The 23,086-nt window shown below is 39.3% G+C and overlaps 1 protein-coding gene across 1 annotated transcript in view; it reads right to left on the bottom strand.

Moving 5' to 3' along the window:
- LOC146137248 (activating signal cointegrator 1 complex subunit 3-like) overlaps positions 1 to 23,086 on the bottom strand; it is a 49,232-nt gene that overhangs the window by 19,986 nt on the left and 6,160 nt on the right. The window contains exons 10-29 of the mRNA XM_083394289.1: positions 22,343 to 22,484; positions 21,552 to 21,674; positions 14,214 to 14,414; positions 13,267 to 13,407; positions 12,429 to 12,593; positions 11,899 to 11,990; positions 11,234 to 11,390; positions 10,509 to 10,643; positions 9,018 to 9,275; positions 8,572 to 8,730; positions 7,813 to 7,932; positions 7,096 to 7,192; positions 6,220 to 6,374; positions 5,519 to 5,695; positions 4,518 to 4,746; positions 4,159 to 4,313; positions 3,712 to 3,810; positions 2,649 to 2,817; positions 2,251 to 2,391; positions 1,185 to 1,350 (exon numbers count right to left, since the gene is read on the bottom strand). Coding sequence (XP_083250415.1) covers positions 1,185 to 1,350; positions 2,251 to 2,391; positions 2,649 to 2,817; positions 3,712 to 3,810; positions 4,159 to 4,313; positions 4,518 to 4,746; positions 5,519 to 5,695; positions 6,220 to 6,374; positions 7,096 to 7,192; positions 7,813 to 7,932; positions 8,572 to 8,730; positions 9,018 to 9,275; positions 10,509 to 10,643; positions 11,234 to 11,390; positions 11,899 to 11,990; positions 12,429 to 12,593; positions 13,267 to 13,407; positions 14,214 to 14,414; positions 21,552 to 21,674; positions 22,343 to 22,484 — 3,081 coding nt within the window. The remainder of the gene's footprint in view (positions 1 to 1,184; positions 1,351 to 2,250; positions 2,392 to 2,648; positions 2,818 to 3,711; positions 3,811 to 4,158; positions 4,314 to 4,517; positions 4,747 to 5,518; positions 5,696 to 6,219; positions 6,375 to 7,095; positions 7,193 to 7,812; positions 7,933 to 8,571; positions 8,731 to 9,017; positions 9,276 to 10,508; positions 10,644 to 11,233; positions 11,391 to 11,898; positions 11,991 to 12,428; positions 12,594 to 13,266; positions 13,408 to 14,213; positions 14,415 to 21,551; positions 21,675 to 22,342; positions 22,485 to 23,086) is intronic.

Genomic DNA, 23,086 nt, shown 5'->3' with positions numbered 1-23,086 from the left:
CCAGTATTTTTAACTCCCAAATTACCAGTATTTTTAACTCCCAAATTACCAGTATTTTTAACTCCCAAATTACCAGTATTTTTAACTCCCAAATTACCAGTATTTTTAACTCCCAAATTGCCAGTATTTTTTAACTCCCAAATTACCAGTATTTTTTTACTCCCAAATTACCAGTATTTTTAACTCCCAAATTGCCAGTATTTTTTAACTCCCAAATTGCCAGTATTTTTTAACCCTCAAATTACCAGTATTTTTAACTCCCAAATTACCAGTATTTTTAACTCCCAAATTACCAGTATTTTTAACTCCCAAATTGCCAGTATTTTTAACTCCCAAATTACCAGTATTTTTAACTCCCAAATTGCCAGTATTTTTTAACTCCCAAATTACCAGTATTTTTTTACTCCCAAATTACCAGTATTTTTAACTCCCAAATTACCAGTATTTTTAACTCCCAAATTGCCAGTATTTTTTAACTCCCAAATTGCCAGTATTTTTAACCCTCAAATTACCAGTATTTTTTAACTCCCAAATTACCAGTATTTTTAACTCCCAAATTACCAGTATTTTTAACTCCCAAATTGCCAGTATTTTTTAACTCCCAAATTGCCAGTATTTTTAACCCTCAAATTACCAGTATTTTTTAACTCCCAAATTACCAGTATTTTTAACTCCCAAATTACCAGTATTTTTAACTCCCAAATTGCCAGTATTTTTTAACTCCCAAATTACCAGTATTTTTTAACTCTCAAATTACCAGTATTTTTAACCCTCAAATTACCAGTATTTTTTAACTCCCAAATTACCAGTATTTTTAACTCCCAAATTACCAGTATTTTTTAACTCTCAAATTACCAGTATTTTTAACCCTCAAATTACCAGTATTTTTAACTCCCAAATTACCAGTATTTTTAACTCCCAAATTACCAGTATTTTTTAACTCTCAAATTACCAGTATTTTTAACCCTCAAATTACCAGTATTTTTAACTCCCAAATTACCAGTATTTTTAACTCCCAAATTACCAGTATTTTTTAACTCCCAAATTACCAGTATTTTTAACTCCCAAATTACCAGTATTTTTTAACTCCTAAATTGCCAGTATTTTTTAACCCTCAAATTACCAAACAAAAATTAAACGAAAAAAAATCCAGTAAAATTTAACCAAGGAACTGATCAACGCACTTGATTCCGAGTTTAGGCGCGAGCCTTTTGCTCCAGTCCTTCATGCGCTCTCTAACTAGCGCCTTTAGCGGCGCCACGTACACCGCTTTGCTGCCGGCTTGGTGGCGCAGCATGTGGAAGATTGCGAGTTCAGCGGCGACGGTTTTACCCGAACCAGTTGGGGCTCCTGTGAAGAACATTAAAGAGCATTCCATCACAATAAATTTAACAAAACATGATTTAATGAGTGTGGTAACCAAATTTGGCCTTAGAGAATAATTAATTTCAACGGCAAACTGTTTTACCAGAACTTGTTGGGGCTCCTGTGACGTATTAAAAGAATAAAGTCGCTATTATATCGTTTTAGTGGATTGGAATCAAGGGTTTATAATTTTGGTACATGTGAAGAGCGATTTCACTATTGATATATTGCCTGGTGCTGGTGCAATTTCTATTTTTAAATATCTTGTTTTGATAAGTACTGCACTCAAAAGTCTAATTTACAGGTTGATAGGTTGTAGTAGCGCTAGAAAGTTACTGTTAAAAGTTTAGTCTAAAAAAAATTAATAGATTCAACACTTTTACCGCCGTATTTAATTAAGTATTTATTTTTTTTAGACCAAGCTAGGCCAATGTTAGCACACAAACTATATTTTTAAATACAAATGCAAACATTTTTATAAAATCACTTTATCTTAAAAAGCTCCACTAGTCATCAAAAACGGTCATGTCGGAATATAAAACGTTAAACCAAAGCTACAAAAACACTTTTTATCCCCCAAAATATAAAAAAATAACAAAGAACGTGAACCGAAAGATTAGTACATTACATGTTTTGTAAAAAAAGTGTCAGATGTTATCAGTATTTCACCCCAGTGTTGTAATGACAAGTCAATGATATGACTTAAGTGCACTTAAATCACTTTTTTTTAAATGAATTGACTTGACTTAAGTCTTTTGGGCAAAATAAGCAATAGAACGACAAAGTTTACAAACATATTTTACAAATGACTTGACTTGGACTTGTTTTACCGACCCCCTCCCGCCCTTAAATCACAATTTACACCCAAAAAAAGCGTGAACTTACCGATTAATGCGTTGCTGGTGTTGTGGTAGAGACAGTGGAATATCTGGGTCTGGATCGGGTTAAAGTGGGTGAAGTTGTAAACTGACTGGAATCCTGGGTCGTCCAGTGCTGTTATTGGGAGAGGCTCCAAGTCAAGAAGTTCTGCGTACATAAAGCAACAAGTGAAACAGAAAAAAAAGAAGAAGCATAACACAAAAACAAAATACAGAAAAACGTGTTTTGATAAACAGTAACAAAAATCAACACGACAATCAGATAAAAAACAAACAAACAAACAAGCAGGCAGACAGACAAAGAGACACACAGGCAGAGCGTTGGACAACAAAACAGACAAACAGAAAATCAGACAAAAAAAATCAAGCAAGTAGACAGAAAAACAAACAAACTTAGAGACTGACCAGTATGAGGAGGGTGTCGATCAGGAAGTATTAGGTGTTGGAACGAAATCGGGCAAATAGCGCTTGACCCGAACCACTTGTCAGACTCAACATGAACGTAATACTGGCTCGGGTGAGGCTCAACCAGGGGAATCGTGAACGTGATCACGTGAGGCTCCTCACGAACCACCTGGACAATGCAGCATTGTGACGTCACTTTTATATTGTTGTGTAAATGTTTACGTTTGAAAACAGTATTGCCTGCTGGGGGGAATTGTGCTTATGTGGCCGACATTTATGTGTTAATTAACTTAAAGAAAAAAAAATATCTTTAAAATAAAAGGCACGTTGTGCTTATTTTTTAAAACGAATTATTTGTTGGTGTTCCTATATTCGGAGAGCGTGGAGTTGAATTGAGGATTTTTTCTTTGATTATTAAGCATAAAAATAATAAATAAGCTTAGTTACAAATATCAGTTAAATTTTTTTCCCCAACGTTTTTTTAACTAAGTTGTTCTACACTTTAGAGCAAAATGGTTTAGGAGTACCATTATGTAAGCGTTTCGAAAAACACTTTATTCAGCCAACAACTTGTTGTAAAGTATTTAATATGAAGTTGTAGAGTGTTATCGCTATCAAGTTGTACTATAAATAGCGCAGGCTTTAATAAAGTCAGTTAAAATCGCGACGCTATTTGTTTATCTTGCCATCACATATGTTGTTTTGAACTGAAGCATCTTAAAGGTTGTGTTGACCAATATAGGAAAATACTGTTTTTCACTATAATAACCGAGGTTTTTGTAAATTGCAAGTTGGAATATATTTTTCAACTTGCAATTTAATTTGATGTGTTGTTTCTACACTAAGTTGTTTTAGCAAAAATGGTTTATATGAGGTTATAGTGTGTTATCGCTGTTAAGCTGTACTTACTATCACTAGCACAGGCTTTAATAATATCAGTTAAAATCAGTTTCAGGTAAGACGTTTTCTCCAAATAAGTTTTTTTAATTCAGCCCTCAGGTTGTTGATAGTGCTAGCATATCAACTACAAAGGCAGCTGTTTATATATTGGTTGAAAACTCACGTTTTTCTTTGATATGTGAACATACTCGCTGTGATACATGAAGTCACTTTCAGGATCCTCAACCCACATCCAGAATGGCTCACTCATCTTGCCGTGAACCTGATCATGTGAATATCGTGATACAGTAAGTAAAACTCACACAACGAAATAGAACTGGATGTGAACAACATGATATGTTTTAAATGGAATTCAAACCACTATCAATATGATGCTTGTATATAAAAGTTTATGGTAAAACACGAAATTTACAAACTGCAATCAAAAAAGCATTACAAACTGCTCACGATCAAAAATAGTAAACTATTTTACATCCGAATTGAATACCCCCAAATTGTCACAAAAGTATAACAAATAGACACGATTTTACATATATCCAAACCCTTCACGAGAATATCACATGACAAACCACTCACGAAATGCCCACGGCGCGAAAGCTCACGAACTGACCTGATTGTTCCACTTGAATTGCGGCGTGATGCTGAGTTTTATCCTGAGCACGGATCTCGTGATTGGCTGGATCGAAGTTTCCAGAAGAAGGAATGGAATTTCCTTCACACATCTCGCCACCTTCTCACCGATGGCTGGATGACGTAACATATGACCTTGGGAGAAATATATGACCTTGGATTATTTTAAGCGATGGCTGGATGACGTAACATATGACCTTGGATTATTTCAAGCGATGGCTGGATAACGTAACATATGACCTTGAAATTAATTTTACTGCCAAACTACATCGTCATCAAAATTGCCAAAAGACTTTGGTCAAAATACCGAATGAATATATAACCTTCAGCTTAGCATACCAATCTCCTTGGGCAGCAATTCCCTGAGCTGTTCCAGCTTAATCTTTCGCTCTTCTATTTTACGATAAACCTCCCTGTTCAGTCGCTGACCGAACTGACGTAGCGGTGTATTGTGAGGCCACAATCGACGATCAACGCACTTGCAGAGCTTAAGCAGTCGGTCAGACAAGCGGGTCTTCCCCTGTTTTAATACGATCTCGAAGACAGCTCGCACAATGCGGGCTGCGTTCTGTGGGTGGAAAAAAAATAAAAATTTAAACCTGTTTTAAGTTGAATTTGTACACAGTAAAAAGACCTGGAATAAAAGGGAGCGTAAATCTCCAATTTTAGGCAATTTTGTTGGTGAGAAAAAAAGAATTAAAACCTGTTTTAGTCGAATTCGCCCACAGTATAAAATATCGGGAAAAATAAATGTAAAACTCTTATTTTAGGCGATTTTGTGTTTTTTTTGGGAAGAAAGTGGGATTGGTTGAAATATAAGTCGATGAAGAAATGTCGAAGGCCATAGAGAACATTTGATTTTAAAACGATCTTGACTAAATGTCTAGTTAGTCAATGTTTAATGATGTTTTTCTCCTACGCCTAAAAAAAACTTTAAACCATTGATCTTCCAAAAAATAGAAGTATTTCCTTAAAACATATATATTCGTTAAAGCTTTTAGAACTGAGTTTTGTAAACAAATATTTTTAGGATTTTAACGAAGCTTTTTACCTAAGTTCTAAACAAAATCTGTTTAAAACGGCTTTTTAGACACTGTCTTTCACCTGACGCTCTTTGATAGGCTTTAAAACTATTTTTAAAGGCTATGTAACACAGGTACACAAAATATTTAAACAAAGGTATTCAACAAAATTATTTTCCAGAAAAAAAAGTGCTTTTAACATTATACGTTTTTTTTTCCGAATTATCTTTTTAGAAAGGCTTTTAAAACATTTTTTTTAAGATTGTAAACAGACTTAACAATGTTTTTACAGGTAATTAACCAAATTTTTTTCCAGACCTGTGCGATGTACATGAGGTCAGAGGTGAGCGAGAAGCTGTTGACTTGACCGGATGAGATGTAGGTTTGTAGGAGAATGTTAGCTTTCCCCTCCGTGTCTTCAGCTCCACTCTTGATCTGAACTTGACAGAATTCGTCCAACAAATCATCGAGCTCCTTCAATTCCTCCTCGCGCACCTGAGCATTGTGACGTATCAATGGGGTTTGTGCCGTATTAGTGGTCACTGTGACGTTGAGTGCATCACTTACAAAATTGAGTGGAAAAGCAACAGGGCAGCGTTCCACATGAATTAAAACCGACCTTTTAGTTACACCATCTTTGAATTGTGAGGTTACAATTGGTTTGTGACGTTTAAAGAACTTCGCTATCTCGAAGATTTTTTTCCTTTTTGTTGGATTTGATTTCAAATTAGAACTTTTTTAGTTTTTCACAGTAAATTAAAAATAAAAATAAAATTTTAGGTCTTCAAAATAGTTTTAGGTAAAAACTATTTAGTTTTGCAAGCTCAAAACAATTAAACTTGTATTCCAGTTTGGGTAAAATTAAAATCAGAACTACAGGAAATATAAACTTGTTATTTTGTCAGAAGTTTTTAAATTTTTTATTTTTCTCCAAACAATATTTAGAACAAATTGCAGTGCTTCCCTTGCATTTGCCAAAAAACGCCGTTAAACAACGTAATACTTTTAATAAACTTTACCTTAATTTGTTCGAACTCGCTCGACTTTGAGATCATAGCGAGGATTAGTGTGATGTCCATGCTCGAAGAAATCATCTCGTTGAACGTTTCTATCGACTTGTGCTTGATGTAGAAGTGGGAAGCTGTTCGACCCAGGTCGGTGGGGTGGAAGTAACCTGCATTGGGATTAAAGGTAAAGTTTAAACGAGGTCATCAAAAAACAGATAAGTTGATACAGGGAATGCAGTTGACCAAATAACGCCTTTATCATTTAGGCAACGACATTCGATGGTAACTGCCCTTTGTGTTTTGTTTTTTTACTTCTGTAGCCTAAATTTAAATTTTTTCACATAGTTTTTTTTTTAAGTCAGAAACGTTGTAAAGGAGAAAAAAGTCAGTTAAATTACGTAACCGTAAGGATTAAAGACGTCCTTAAAGCCACTGTACCTCCTGTGTCAACTTTTTTTGTTTGGTTAGTTAAAAAATGTTGACAAACGAGGGTTCGTAATGAGTTTAATAGAAAACCCAATTTTCGAAGGTCTTTTAAACGTTTAACAGAAGAAAATTGACGGGTTTCAATCGAGCAACACAAAGCTCTCAACCTGTTTCTATCAATAAACGATGCACACATATGTGTATTAACAACTGTGATCTAACCCTTCTGACGTAGTTTTTCGAGCTTACGTATCCTATTACACCGAAAGCTACCGTAGACTCACCGGATCTGTCGATCAATGATGCAAGCAGGGCAGGGTAGAAAACAACTAGCCTCCAGGTATGACGGAGGTCGTGAGTTCAAATCTCACCACAGGCTATCTTGTTTTTCTAGCCCGCCTTGCTTGCATCATTGATCAACAGATTTTTTCACAATTAATATTGCCAAAAAGAAGATTTTACCTGTTCTTCTGTCGAATCTGACCATCTTAGCCTTGTCCAAACTTGTACCAGCAGAAGTGATGAGATCACGCTGCCATTTGTCCAATGATGGGTCGTCCTGAACAAATAAGTGGCGACATGATTTACACACCAAGCCTATCAACCTCCCAGTTTTGTTTAAGTGTAAATCAGGAGGCCATCCAACTTTATAAGCGGACGAATAACAGTTAGGATTGACGATCGCTGGCCGTAGTTTGGTGAACCTCGTTCAAGTGCGTGAATTTGATGTACACAATTTTTAGAAAAACACATAACTAAGAGTATTTTTTGTAATAATTTTTTAATTTAATTTTTCTTCTTTAAAAATGAATGCGGCCCATTATTGTTTACTGCAGGGGATCTCAAACTGGGGATCAGGGACACTCTTCGGGTACGTGGACCAATTTTAGGGGATTTTTTTAAGAGTTTAATTGAAAAAACGCTTTGGCGACTTCTTCTTAAATATTTTCAAAACTTTTTTCAGTTTCACATTTTTTGACTCACTATAACAGGTTTATAAAGTCTACTTGTTTTATGACGTCAGATTTATAAAGTCATCTCTAAAAAATCCACGCCAAACATGGCCAACCAAATATACATTTTCGGGACCCGCGATTAAAAAGTTATTAAGACCACTGGTTAAAAGAAATAAAAAGGGGTAAGAGTTGAAAGACCACCTCACGCCACTATTGGACTCACCGCCATCAGCTTGGGCGAAATGCCGTAGACGTGAGGGTTCTTTTTCATCCTTGTGAAAAGGTAAGTGTAGGTGAGCCATCGGACCCCATCCTCAACGTTAGTTACCGTTCCAAGTGTGATCTGCAACAAAACGCAGTGAATATTACTTAATATATTTTTAAGTTTTATTTTTTTTAGTTATTAAAACCATATCTACCATCGCCGAACATTTTTTTTAAAACAATGTTTAAAAAGTGCGCACTTGACAGTTTAGATCAGCGGTTCCAAAACTTTTCTAAAAACTTTTCCTGGTGGACCCGTTTTTACTATTTTTATGTAGTTTTAAACATTTGAAAAACATTCATGATATTTAATAAAAATTCATAACATTTAATAAAAGCGTACCGTTTTTTCATAGAACTTGACTAAATAGACGTATTTGACTGGTGAAATACCACAATATGTAAATACAACTGCTTTTATTAAAACTTTTCCAGCTTGAGAAAAATTAAATTGAGAAAAAGTATAGGTTGTGTGCCCAAGATCAGTGTTATGGGTAGAAAGGTACAGTTTATAAAAACTAATAAATTGAAGTATTTTTACTAGCTCCTGTTATTTTTTGTTTTTTTTTAATTCTAAAAATCGTGAAATAATGGTCTCACAACAGTGTAAATCTTACAAAAACATCAATGTAACGAAATTTTTGGAGATTAACAAAACATCTAAAACAAAGTCTGCTCTGTGACAAACCAAGGATAACAATGGAGTGTATTGTTTTACCTCAGCGTTGAGATTGTCGATCATACAATCGACGAACTGGCTTTCGATCGGGTTCTGTCGCGTCATCAACGATAAATATCGCGCAAGTTTATCGTGCGAAGTGATTATCGTCCCTTCGCCGGTGGTATCGAATTGGGGGCGTCCCGCACGACCAAATATCTATCAAAGAATAGAAAAAGTTTTAAACAGTGGATAAAGGATATATTACTGTTACAATGGTACAAAAAAACAAACACACACTCACACACACGCGCAAACACCGACACACACACACAAAAAAAAACACAGGGACAAAAAACACACAGACACACAGTATACCGAGAAATAACACACACAAAAAAATAACCGACAAATCTACAAAAACATCTTACACCTAACACACACACAAACAAACACACAAGAAAACACAAACACACATACATTCACACAAACAAAAACACACAAACCTGCATAACATCCAATATCCCGAGGTCAACAAACGACCCTTGCTTAGCGTTGTACACTTGGGTCCCCTTGATGACCACAGCATGAGCAGGAAGGTTGACTCCCCAGGCGAGGGTTGCTGTGCAGCAGAGGACCCGGATTAACCCCTGGGAGAAGAGCTTCTCCACCAGGGATCGATCACTTCGCAACATCCCGGCGTGGTGGACTCCAAGTCCGCACGAGAAAAGCTCGCGAAGCTCCCGATTCCTGGATCTTTGCATCTGGATGTTGGGAGGAGAAGTTTGTAATTTGGAAGTAGTTAAAGTGTTATTATCATGTGCAAATATAGATTTTAAAAGCTATACAGTTCAGTCTTTTTTATCTGGATTACCAACCTAGCTCCGTGAAGTAGACACCCATTACATGTTGAAAGCGAAGATAATATTTTTCTAAAGCTTTCTACAGTATAACTAGTAACTACTATTATTACTTGGTCTTTGAACTACCTTCTCAGGCGCCTGTGATCTGGGCAGCTGCTTATGCGAAACAAGCCTACATTTTATATCGATTCCCCGCGTTTCTTTTCATATCGATTTCTGCCGTTTTTTGTTTTTCTTTTATAAATTGTAAAGATTCTTTATCTTTCCTGCAACTGATGGTGCAAAGAACAAGACTTGAGAGTTAGTAGGCATGTTTTAAACCTTATCATCGCTTCATCTGGAGAGAATATAAGTTTAGGGAGCCCGCAAAAAGACCTATTTCAAATCTCACTATAGGATGTGAAATCTCATTCTGATGGCCGTTTAGGCTTTGTTTTATTCAGATTTGCCGAACGCTCATTGCACTTTGTTTTAAAACTACATGTGTCTTAGAAGTTTTATATTGTCTCAGCATGGTTCTGACCAACGTGCCAAATGTGGTCCTGAGTACCTGTCGAACTATATTTTTTGTCAGCTTTAAATAATATGTAAACGCAATTTTTTTTTTGTGTGACAAAAACTTTGCCGACCTTTCCTATTCCTAAAAAAAAACATTTGCAAAGCAAAGGTTTCAAACTTAAGTTGGCGATCGGCCAAACAACTTAGTTGCAATTTAACTGGATTTGCTATTAGCTTTTGAAATACTGCAAGGCGTAAGTAATTGATAAAGTTAAATAAATAATACTTTTCTGCATCTGGAGGTTGGAAGGAGAGAAGTTAGGATAAAATTAGTGTTAATATCATAATTATGCAAATGGTTTAAACTTTCAAGGACTAAAACATGTAACTTTTGACATGTTTAAACCCTATTATCGCTTCATCAGGAAAATAACGTAAAAAAACAGTTTTAAAGTATTGTTTTCAACCTGGTTAGAAACACAAAGACCCCAAATAAAAATAAAACCATTTATACTGTATAAAATTTTCTTAAAATTTTTTTTGTTTTTTTTAAACATTTATTATTAAAAACAACGTAAAACTAGGAAAATTACAAAGCTTAAATTGTTGTTCATAAATTAGGCACTCTATCCCCACCTGGTGTTCAGCTTGTGAGTATCCTTCCATTGCTTGGCAGGAAAACTTGTGAGTCTCTGAGAACTTGCGTGCGATTTCTATGAGCGCCTGCGCCGTCCGCACGGTGGCGCTACGCGCGTGGACAAACACCAACACCTGGTGACAGCAAAGAGCCAAAGTTGTGAGAACATTAGAATTGTTTAAGCAGATAGGAATGTAGGGATAGTTTTTAAAGGTGGCCTGCCGTGGAGGCAAACAAAAATTAGAGGTCCGTGGTAAAAAAGTTTTAAGAACCCCTGTAGGGCAAATTGTGCCGATAAATTCGTAATCAAATATAAATTAGCCAACTTTCAGTAAGCATGTTTTATTTTTTTGTTAAAAATTGCAGCAACTAAAACGTTTAAATTTTGAAAATTCAGGCCGAAATCATAAAATGCATTTCTTTTATAATATTTTCAATGGAAAATCCAAAGGTTTATATAATTCATCCTGGCAATATGTCTGATTTATTTAGAAAACTATATTTTAATCACTACTTTTTATTAAAAAAACATTACAATCAATCAATGAATAAACAATATTAAAATGTACCTAATAATTCCAATAATTGATTAAAATTTTAACTAAAAAAGCCCATTTAGGGTTAATTGATCAAAGCAAGTTTTACAACCACCGGTAAAGGCCCAGCATCGTTCTTGCTAACGTTACTTTGTTCTAATTAATGACGTAACAATGTTAATCGCGACCTGGTCGTCGTTGTCCAGGTTCTCGGTGACCACTTCGTAGCAAGTCTCGTCCATGTCGAGTCTTTGTTGCATCACAGAACGCGCCTTAACCCCTACGAATGTTTGCTGGAGCGGAACGGGCCGGAATCGACCGTCGAAGAAAAACAAACCTTTGTGGCTGGAAATGTAATAAGCATTATATATGCTTGTATTTCTTAAGTACAAGTGTGTAATGCAAAGTATAGGTGTTGGATCAATTTCTAAACAACTACATAAACATAGCGTGTATTTCTTTTGTAAGTTTAGTTCGTAGAGCGACGATCTCAGTATGGCCGAGGTCTTGAGTTCGAACCTCGCTACAGACTAGTTTTACAGACAGCAGGCAACTATGATAGTTTTTTAGTGCACTTAGGTTACTCTTTTCAAATGACTTAATTGGACCTAAACATTTCGGGTTTTAATTAAGTTTTTTTGATACCATTTTAATAAACTATGGTTTTGCTATATGCCAATGACTTCAAGTTGATTGCTATATTAAACACTCAACTTGGGGAGTTTTTGGCTTTGAGAGTAAATTGACTTGTTATTTTTTGACTTGGATCTTAGTTATTTTTGAAATGACATGTTTAAAATTTTTTTAATAACATTTTTAAAACGGCCTAACCACCGCAATAAGCTCGACTCACGGGTTAACTCTAAGAAATCGAGCGACGTCGATGTAGTTTGGGAGAGTAGCAGAAAGTCCAACAATACGAATCATCGTTTGCTGCGTTTCAACCTAAAACAGAGTGGTAGTAATTAGGAGAGAGTGGTCATTATTCTTTAAAACGCTTAACAAATAACTTTGCATTCGCAATTTATACCACGCTCGAATCTTGTGACGTAACTTTGTCTACAATTGTACAGTAAAATAAGTCGGTAATTGGTATTTCACTCCGATAACGATACAGAATGACGTAATTACTATGTAAAAAAAGTTGTTAAGCTCAAAAAATATTTTAGTGCAGTAAAACTTACAGTTTTTAATTGTTAACAGACTTTTTTGGGCTAAATATGCCTTTGAAACAAAAAAACGCTGGGCTATATCGCAAAGCAAGACTGACATGCACAAATTCATTTTACAGCGAATCAATATCGCCTTAGTACCAAAACTATTACTTAGTATCGGGTATCGGCTCCAATCCGATACTGTCGAACACTCCCTAGCAACGGTCACCTGTCTTAGCGTCCTAGCAACCAGTGTTTCCAGCACCGGACCCCGTTCATCGTGGAGAAGATGGACTTCGTCAATGATTAGGAGTCGAACCATCCTAGCAAGCGAAACGTCGCCTGTCGACTTGCGAGTGACAACATCCCACTTTTCGGGGGTTGTGATCAACATCTGGAACATAAGGATTTAATTTTTCTAATTGTTTTTCAACTTTTTCATTGTATAACTTTTTTTAGTAATATTCTTCAATTTTATTTTTATTCGTTTACTTCTTTACCGGTTTATTTTAATATTTTTCTATTACAATTTTCAACATCTGCAACACAAGGATTTTTTTTGATTTTTTTCATTACCTTTTGTCTATTTTGTTTTATTAGTTCATTTTTAGTTATTTTTATTCAAGTGTTTTTTAACGATTTTTCAATTTTTTATTTTAGTAAGTTTATTTATTTACTGTTTTATTCTTTTTAGGAAAATCTTTTTTTATTCGGTTTCGTGAGGGCAATACTTGATTTATTCTGAAGTGGCCTAGTTGTTAGAAACGCTTATTTTTGATAACAATACTAAAGCTAACAAATTCTAGGCTTTTAAAATGCTAAAATCTTTTAAGTCGTTAGCGTGTTTTAAAAACCCGAAATAATCGCAGTATATATAGTCTTTTTTAATAAAACAAGCCATATGTTGCATATATATCTTACTTGTGTGCTCGCTATTTCAGCAAACTCTAGTCTTTCAAAAACCGAAAATCGTTTAGTTCGTTTGCTGAGCGCATTTAAAAACCAAAAATTTTCGCAATACATATATTTATTTTAATAGAACAAACCATATGGTGAACATAACTTACTTGTGTGCTCGCGATTTCAGCTTTAGTGAGCTGCATATCTCCTGTAAGCTCGCGTACAGCGACACCTAGTGGGGCCAGACGGCGCCCGAAGTTTGAGGTCATCTCGGCGGCCAGGGCCTTCATCGGGGCCACGTAAACTATCTGCAAGGAAGTAAGTCTGGGGTATTGTAAGATGTTATAATACTCCGATATTCAATGTGTGTTTTGCGGCTATGTTGCAATAGAGCTGGAATTTTCTTTTTTTTAGTGACCGGCGCGTTTTGTACAAACTTGTTCAAAGTATCATATTATACAAACTGTATACCATAAGAACTTGTGTTTAGTAGTTGTTATCATATTCTCTGCGTTTATCAGGGGCGATTTCAGGATTTTCTTTGGGGTATAAGAATATTTGTTGAGAGTTGACGTTACAAAGTTACGTCATAACGTGACGTCACAGAGTTATGTGAAAACGTAACGTCAGTAACGTCTATAAACAAATTAATGAAAATGTCACGTGTTTCACTTCAATAAAAATTTGGACAAAAAATTTCAATAAATGAACTTTTACAAAAAGTGGATAGTTTTTTAACAACTGTTTTTTCAAATAGTTGTTATAACTCGAATAGTTGTTATAACAATTATTTTAAGGTTTTAACATAAAAATTGGACAAGACAAATGGCAGGACGCAACCTACTTCTGTATAGGCTTCAACCTTTATGGCGTCAATATTGCGCAATATTTTATACAAATTCTAAACTATGCAGCCCATTTATGTACGGACTTTTGCTATGAAATCCACCAATACTTTTAAGCTTTATTCTAGTATATACAGTATACACTATTGCTACTAGGCATAATATAAATTAAACAGCTCTTAGGGTAATTATATTTGTTGTTCAACATTTCGGCGGCCTATAAAAGTCGCCTTCTGAAGAAATATTACTCTAGTAGTTTCAAGCATGACCTTAAACTTGTCCTTCTGTATGACCCCTGACACGACGTTCTGCATGATTTCCCTGACGACGGTAAGCATGGCAACGTTGGTCTTTCCTGCGCCTGTCGGTGCGCAGATCAGCAGGTTCTCGTTTGTCTTGTAAGCTGTCTCAAAGACGCGAGATTGGACAACGTTGAGACGCTTTGTACCAGAAAAGGCAAGCTGGGCTATCTGTGGATAAAATGATACTTGTTGATACTTTGCGATGCGCTGCGGTACGGTACGCTACGGTTGGTTGTGGTTCGTTGCGGTTCGTTGCGGTACTCTACAGTTGGTTTCGGTACGCTACAGTTGGTTTCGGTACGCTACAGTTGGTTTCGGTACGTTCCGGTGCGTTGCGGTACGTTGCGGTACGTTACGGTTTGTTGCGGCGCGTACTTCGTGGGTTCGTTGCGGTACCTTACAGTTCATTGCGGTACGCTACAGTTCGTTGCGGTACGTTACGTTTCGTTGCGGTACGCACAGTTTGTTGTGGTACGTTGCGTTTCGTGGCGGTACGCTACAGTTTGTTGCGGTACGCTATAGTTCGTTGCGGTACCTTGCGGTTCGTTGCAGTACGCTGCAGTTCGTTGCGGTACGTCACGTTTCCTTACGTTTCGTTGTGGTACCTACAGTTCGTTGCGGTACGCTAAGTTCGTTGCGGTACGTTTCGTTTCGTTGCGGTACGCCACAGTTCGTAGCGGTACCCTACAGTTCGTTGTTGCGTTTCGTTGCGGTACGCACAGTTTGTTGTGGTACGTTGCGTTTCGTGGCGGTACGCCAGTTTGTTGCGGTACGCTATAGTTCGTTGCGGTACCTTGCGGTTCGTTGCAGTACGCTACAGTTCGTTGCGGTACGTCACGTTTCCTTAAGGTTCGTTGTGGTACCTTGCGTTGGTTGCGGTACGCTACAGTTCGTTGTAGAACGTTGCGGTTCGTTGCGATACGCTTCAGTTCGTTACGGTACCTTACGATTCGTTGCAGTACGCTACAGTTCGTTGCGTTTCATGGCGGTACGCTACAGTTCATTGCGGTACGCTACAGTTCGTTGTGGAACGTTGCGGTTAGGGATGTTCAAAGTAGAATCCCAGGGTATTCTAGAATACTAGGTTTCGAATCTAGAATAACGAATTCAGAATAGCGAATCCTAGTATATTTTTATTAAATTATTTTAATTATTTAACCTCGATTTTGTTTGGGGAAGAGATTAATTTTAATCTACCCTACAGGGACAACAATCACAGCAATAAATCGCCCAAACAATTTGCTAACATGTGTACATTATAATAAAAAAAAATTAACAACTGTCATTTGAAGCAGTTATGTAAACTGTAATATATCAACTGTCCAGGTTGTTGCCAAAACTTATAATTTTGCCAATAGTAAGTACAGTGCAACACTGCACACAGAAGTCTTAAGCAATTCGGTCCTTTATTTTTAAGAATTGTTGGGTCTTAAGGCTTATTTTTTTACTAACGTGATCTGTTATGCAATCAAATAATGTACTGCAAAGATTACAAAGTTACTATTGACTTAACGAATTCTTGACAATTACACTGCGCATAACTGCATAACCTCGCTGAATATTGGCCTGAAGTTGACCTTAAGTAACCCTATAGCGCATTTTGTGGACGGCCAGCATGTTTTACAACGTAATGTTACTTTTACAACTTAACGCATTTAGGGAAATTGCGACTCCACACCAGACATTACACGTTGATCGCTCGCCCAATAACGCTTGATTGACACTTAATTATTAGACGAACGTTATCGCGAGACGCGGTATTTGGTCGCGAGAAAAAACGCTGACACTGCACTACCAGGTTACATTTAAAGCAATCACTGTTAATTGGTTGCCGCAGCAACAGGCCAACTTACCACACACGTTTGTGCAATTAGGCGCAACAATTGCCCCTACAACATTAAATTATATCGGTTCCAATTACCCGAAATAAACGGCAGAATTGGATTCGAATCCCATCTGGATTCGAATCCAAGGATTCGATATTCTACTTTGAACATCCCTAGTTGCGGTTCGTTGCGGTACGCCACAGTTTGTTGCGGTACGCTACAGTTCGTTGCGGTACGCTACAGTTGGTTTCGGTACGTTCCGTGCGTTGCGGTACATTGCGTTTCGTTGCGGTACGTTACAGTTTGTTGCGGCGCGTACTTTGTGGGTTGTTGCTACAGTTCGTTGCGGTACGTTGCGTTTCGGTACGCCACAGTTTGTTGGGGGTACGTTGCATTTCGTTAAGGTTCGTTTTAGCACGCTAGAATTCGTTGCGGTACCCTACAGTTCGTTGTGGTTCGTTGTTGCGTTCACGTTGCGTTTCATTGCGGTACGCCACAGTTTGTTGGGGTATGTTGCTTTCGTTAAGGTTCGTTTTGGCACGCTAGAGTTCGTTGCGGTACCCTACAGTTCGTTGTGGTTCGTTGTTGCGTTTCGTTGCGGTACGCCACAGTTTGTTGCGGTACGCTACAGTTCGTTGCGGTACGCTATAGTTCGTTGCGGTACGTTGTGGTACGTAGCGTTGGTTGCGGTACGCTGCGGTTAGTTGCGGTACGCTATAGTTCGTTGCGGTACGCTATAGTTCGTTGCGGTACGCCACAGTTCGTTGCGGTTCGCAGCGGTACGCTACAGTTCGTTGTGGAACGTTGCGGTTCGTTGCGGTACGCTACAGTTCGTTGCGGTACGCTAGAGTAGATTGTGGCACGCTACAGTTCGTTGCGGTACGCTACGGTTCGTTGCGGTACGTTTCGTTTCGGTACGCCACAGTTTGTTGGGGGTACGTTGCGTTTCGTTAAGGTTAGTTTTGCCACGCTAAAGTTCGTTGCGGTACGCCACAGTTTGTTGGGGTATGTTGCGTTTCCTTGCGGTACGCCACAGTTTGTTGGGGTATGTTGCGTTTCGTTGCGGTATGCCACAGTTTGTTGGGGTACGTTGCGTTTCGTTGCGGTACGCTAAAGTTCGTTGCGGTACGCTACAATTTGTTGTGGCACGTTACGTTTCGTTGCGGTACGCCACAGTTTGTTGGGGTATGTTGCGTTTCCTTGCGGTACGCCACAGTTTGTTGGGGTATGTTGCGTTTCGTTGCGGTATGCCACAGTTTGTTGGGGTACGTTGCGTTTCGTTGCGGTACGCTACAGTTCGTTGCGGTATGCTACAGTTCGTTGGGGTACGCTAAAGTTTGTTGGGGTATGTTGCGTTTCGTTGCGGTACGCCTCAGTTTGTTGGGGTATGTTGCGTTTCCTTGCGGTATGCCACAGTTTGTTGGGGTCTGTTGCGTTTCGTTGCGGTATGCCACAGTTTGTTGGGGTACGTTGCGTTTCGTTGCGGTACGCTATAGTTCGTTGCGGTATGCTACAGTTCGTTGGGGTACGCTACAGTTTGTTGGGGTATGTTGCGTTTCGTTGCGGTACGCTACAGTATGTTGGGGTATGTTGCGTTTCGTTATGCCACAGTTTGTTGGGGTACGTTGCGTTTCGTTGCGATACGCTACAGTTCGTTGCGGTACGCTTCAGTTCGTTGCGGAATGCCACAGTTTGTTGGGGTATGTTGCGTTTCGTTGCGGCACGCTTCAGTTCGTTGCGGAATGCCACAGTTTGTTGGGGTATGTTGCGGTTCGTTGCGGTACGCTATAGTTCGTTGCGGTACGCTACGGTTCGTTGCGGTACGTTTCGTTTCGGTACGCCACAGTTTGTTGGGGGTACGTTGCGTTTCGTTAAGGTTAGTTTTGCCACGCTAAAGTTCGTTGCGGTACGCCCCAGTTTGTTGGGGTATGTTGCGTTTCCTTGCGGTACGCCACAGTTTGTTGGGGTATGTTGTTGTATGTTGCGTTTCGTTAAGGTTCGTTTTGGTACGCTACAGTTCGTTGTAGCACGTTGCGTTTCGTTGCGGTACGCCACAGTTTGTTGAGGTATGTTGCGTTTCGTTAAGGTTGGTTTTGGTACGCTACAGTTCGTTGTAGCACGTTGCGTTTCGTTGCGGTACGCCACAGTTTGTTGGGGTACGTTGCGTTTCGTTGCGGTACGCTACAGTTCGTTGCGGTACGCTACAGTTTGTTGGGGTATGTTGCGTTTCGTTGCGGTACGCCACAGTTTGTTGGGGTATGTTGCCTTTCGTTGCGGTATGCCACAGTTTGTTGGGGTATGTTGCGTTTCGTTAAGGTTCGTTTTGGTACGCTACAGTTCGTTGTAGCACGTTGCGTTTCGTTGCGGTACGCCACAGTTTGTTGGGGTACGCTACAGTTTGTTGGGGTATGTGGTACTCTACAGTTCGTTGCGTTTCCTTGCGGTACGCCACAGTTTGTTGGGGTATGTTGCGGTTTCTTGCGGTACGCCACAGTTTGTTGGGGTATGTTGCGTTTCGTTGCGGTATGCCACAGTTTGTTGGGGTCTGTTGCGTTTCGTTAAGGTTAGTTTTGCCACGCTACAGTTCGTTGCGGTACGCTTCAGTTTGTTGTGGCACGTTACGTTTCGTTGCGGTACAACACAGTTTGTTGGGGTATGTTGCGTTTTCTTGCGGTACGCCACAGTTTGTTGGGGTATGTTGCGTTTCGTTGCGGTATGCCACAGTTTGTTGGGGTCTGTTGCGTTTCGTTGCGGTATGCCACAGTTTGTTGGGGTCTGTTGCGTTTCGTTAAGGTTCGTTTTGGTACGCTACAGTTCGTTGTAGCACGTTGCTTTTCGTTGCGGTATGTCACAGTTTGTTGGGGTACGTTGCGTTTCGTTGCGATACGCTACAGTTCGTTGCGGTACGCTACAGTTTGTTGGGGTATGTTGCGTTTCGTTGCGGTATGCCACAGTTTGTTGGGGTATGTTGCGTTTCGTTAAGGTTTGTTTTGGTACGCTACAGTTCGTTGTAGCACGTTGCGTTTCGTTGCGGTACGCCACAGTTTGTTGGGGTACGTTGCGTTTCGTTGCGGTATGCTGCGTTTCGTTGCGGTAAGCCAGAGTTTGTGGCGGTACGTTGCGTTTCGTTGCGGTATGTTTGTTGGATATGTTGTTTTCTGGTACGTTACAGTTCGTTGTAGCACGTTGCGTTTCGTTGCGGTACGCCACAGTTTGTTGGGGTACGTTGCGTTTCGTTGCGGTACGCTACAGTTCGTTGCGGTACGCTACAGTTTGTTGGGGTATGTTGCGTTTCGTTGCGGTATGCCACAGTTTGTTGGGGTATGTTGCGTTTCGTTAAGGTTCGTTTTGGTACGCCACAGTTTGTTGTAGCACGTTGCGTTTCGTTGCGGTACGCCACAGTTTGTTGGGGTACGCTACAGTTTGTTGGGGTATGTGGTACTCTACAGTTCGTTGCGTTTCCTTGCGGTACGCCACAGTTTGTTGGGGTATGTAGCGGTTTCTTGCGGTACGCCACAGTTTGTTGGGGTATGTTGCGTTTCGTTGCGGTATGCCACAGTTTGTTGGGGTCTGTTGCGTTTCGTTAAGGTTCGTTTTGGTACGCTACAGTTCGTTGTAGCACGTTGCTTTTCGTTGCGGTATGTCACAGTTTGTTGGGGTACGTTGCGTTTCGTTGGGGTACGTTGCGTTTCGTTGGGGTACGTTGCGTTTCGTTGGGGTACGTTGCGTTTCGTTGCGATACGCTACAGTTCGTTGCGGTACGCTACAGTTTGTTGGGGTATGTTGCGTTTCGTTGCGGTATGCCACAGTTTGTTGGGGTATGTTGCGTTTCGTTAAGGTTTGTTTTGGTACGCTACAGTTCGTTGTAGCACGTTGCGTTTCGTTGCGGTACGCCACAGTTTGTTGGGGTACGTTGCGGTATACCACAGTTTGTTGGGGTATGTTGCGTTTCGTTGCGGTACGCTACAGTTCGTTGCGGTTCGTTGTGGTACGGTACAGTTCGTTGCGGTACGCTACGGTTCGTTGCGGTACGGTACAGTTCGTTGCGGTACGCTACGGTTCGTTGCGGTACGCTACGGTTCGTTGCGGTACGCTCCGGTTCGTTGTGGCACGTTGCGTTTCATTGCGGTACGACACAGTTTGTTGGGGCATGTTGCGTTTCGTTGCGGTACGCCACAGTTTGTTGGGGTACGTTGCGGTATACCACAGTTTGTTGGGGTATGTTGCGTTTCGTTGCGGTACGCTACAGTTCGTTGCGGTTCGTTGTGGTACGGTACAGTTCGTTGCGGTACGCTACGGTTCGTTGCGGTACGGTACAGTTCGTTGCGGTACGCTACGGTTCGTTGCGGTACGCTACGGTTCGTTGCGGTACGCTCCGGTTCGTTGTGGCACGTTGCGTTTCATTGCGGTACGACACAGTTTGTTGGGGCATGTTGCGTTTCGTTGCGGTACGCCACAGTTTGTTGGGGTATGTTGCGTTTCGTTAAGGTTCGTTTTGGTACGTTACAGTTCGTTGTAGCACGTTGCGTTTCGTTGCGGTACGCCACAGTTTGTTGGGGTACGTTCCGGTATACCACAGTTTGTTGGGGTATGTTGCGTTTCGTTGCGGTACGCTACAGTTCGTTGCGGTTCGTTGTGGTACGGTACAGTTCGTTGCGGTACGCTACGGTTCGTTGCGGTACGCTACGGTTCGTTGCGGTACGCTACGGTTCGTTGCGGTACGCTACGGTTCGTTGCGGTACGCTGCAGTTCGTTGCGGTACGATGCAGTTCGTTGCGGTACGCTACGGTTCGTTGCGGTACGCTACGGTTCGTTGCGGTACGCTACGGTTCGTTGCGGTACGCTACGGTTCGTTGCGGTACGCTACAGTTCGTTGCGGTACGCTACGGTTCGTTGCGGTACGCTACGGTTCGTTGTGGAACGTTGCGGTTCGTTGCGGCACAAAAATGCTGATTCGGGTGTCATAAGGAAAACAGCTTGTTAATCACTGATTTAGGTAGTGCAATACCACTTGCATCGTTCAGATACGTTACGCAAGTCATTTGTAATAAGGTGCATTAGACGCGTAAATTAACGCAAGTGCGTTGTACGTCTTAACTACAGTATATCACGCTTACAATGCGTTGCACAACTACGTTTCAATACGTAGCATTACGTAAGTACGCTTTATTACGTTGCGTTACTAACGTACGGTATAATACGGTATGGTGTGCAACACAAATGTAACCAAATTATAGGTTTGTTCCGCACTGGAACAAAACGCAATTGCACTCTTAAGCACAAATTAAAATACGACTCCCCATACAAACAAGTGAGTTAAAAAAATATATTTTACGTCTAGATCTCTGATGGAAATAAGAGGCTTGGTTTAAATAAGTATATACGACCGCTGAGCGGCATGTTCCAAGCACAGTAAAATACATTATTATCCGTCCTGTTAAAAATAAGTGCGCTACTCCGAATAAGCATGTTTTTTTACCTCGTCTAGATCTCTGATAGGGATAAGAGGCCATGGTTCTCCCAGGAAACCTTTGTTAGCCGGGATTCGAACTTGTTCATACATCTTGTTGTTCTCCATTGTACAACCGGCTGGCAACGCCAACTTGGAATTAAAATTATTTGTTTTTAATTTTAGACTTGGATCTCTAAGAAAATAAAAATGTTTAACGTAAGATAAACTTGCACCTATAATTTGTGTTATATGCTGCCAAGAATTGTATCAAATGTAAAATTATTCGTCGAAAAAAGATTTTTTATAAAATGTGCGTATCGACACCCATTCAGACAGTCTTCATAAGGGCAACGAACTTGCTAATTAGCGAAAAAATATATAGTGAAGTCAAACATTTAAAAGCTTAACAGAACACGAGGCGAAATACATCGCGGTGTATTGTTATCGTTTTTTTCTTTTTTTGCCTCGTAATGGTGTTTTATGTTGTGTTTCTCAGAATTTTTTAACAACAGCAAGCCAAATTTGTGACAGTATTTCTTGTCGATAAAGGCTTTGCAATGAAAACATTAACTTATGTTACTATACATCCGTATTAATAATCCTAAAATTATCCAATAGGCTGTTTTAATATCCCTTTTAAACAGCAGCATAAAAACAGCGGTGGCACAGGCATTTACATATTTTGACCAAAAATTACTAGCACCAAAGAATAGTATAGTTTCTACGGAAATTTTCAAAGACAACATTTTTTAACAAAAAACGTTTATTTAATGATAAATTTTTGAAAAAAAGTCTAAAATGTTCCAGCAAATTCTCACCCGTTTTCCACCGACAAACGAAGCTGCCTTCTGTGCTTCTGCTTGTCCATCGTACACGTGAGGAAAGCGCTCCTGAGAGGAAAAAGTAGGAGCAGTGGAGGAGAAGAGAGGAGCGGAGGCGGCGAGTGAGAGGGAGGCGTTCCTGGCAGAAAACATTTGAATCATAAAAAAAGTTAAAACTGTGACATCACAAGGATTTCACATATGTCGAACATTGCCACATTAATGGATATATATTATTGACAAATTTTATTTTAAGTTAATCTTTTTGTTAAGCTTGTTAACTGAGAAAATTTGAATGATAAAAATAATAAGGCTATGACATCACAAGGGCTTTATAAATATCAAACATATTTGGCACATTAATGGATAAATATAAATCACAATTAAGTCTGTTAACTAAAAAGTGTTTCTGGGCGGGGAAACATTTGAATGATAACAACAAGTTAAAAGCCACTGTGACATCACAAGGGCTTCAATGATGTCAAACAACCACATTTATGGATTTAATTGTCAATTTTATTTATAGCGATACTATTTATGAAAAGTTTTTAACTGTATTTTTTGTGCAAAAACATAAAACAACTAACAGCATGAAAATTAGGTCTAAATTTAATACATAAAGAAAATAGAGGATTTTATTACTTCAAATTTTTCTATACTCTTCACAAATAACAAAACGTTATTTTCAGCATTAAAAATCAATATTAACCTATAATAGCGCAAAGCAAAAAATCAAAATTT

The sequence above is a fragment of the Ascidiella aspersa genome, chromosome 7 (genome assembly GCF_963924565.1).
Source record: "Ascidiella aspersa chromosome 7, kaAscAspe10.2, whole genome shotgun sequence".
Classification (NCBI taxonomy): Eukaryota; Metazoa; Chordata; class Ascidiacea; order Phlebobranchia; family Ascidiidae; genus Ascidiella; species Ascidiella aspersa.
Note: the sequence above shows the minus strand (reverse complement) of the source record. Positions and strands in the feature narration are given on the sequence as shown.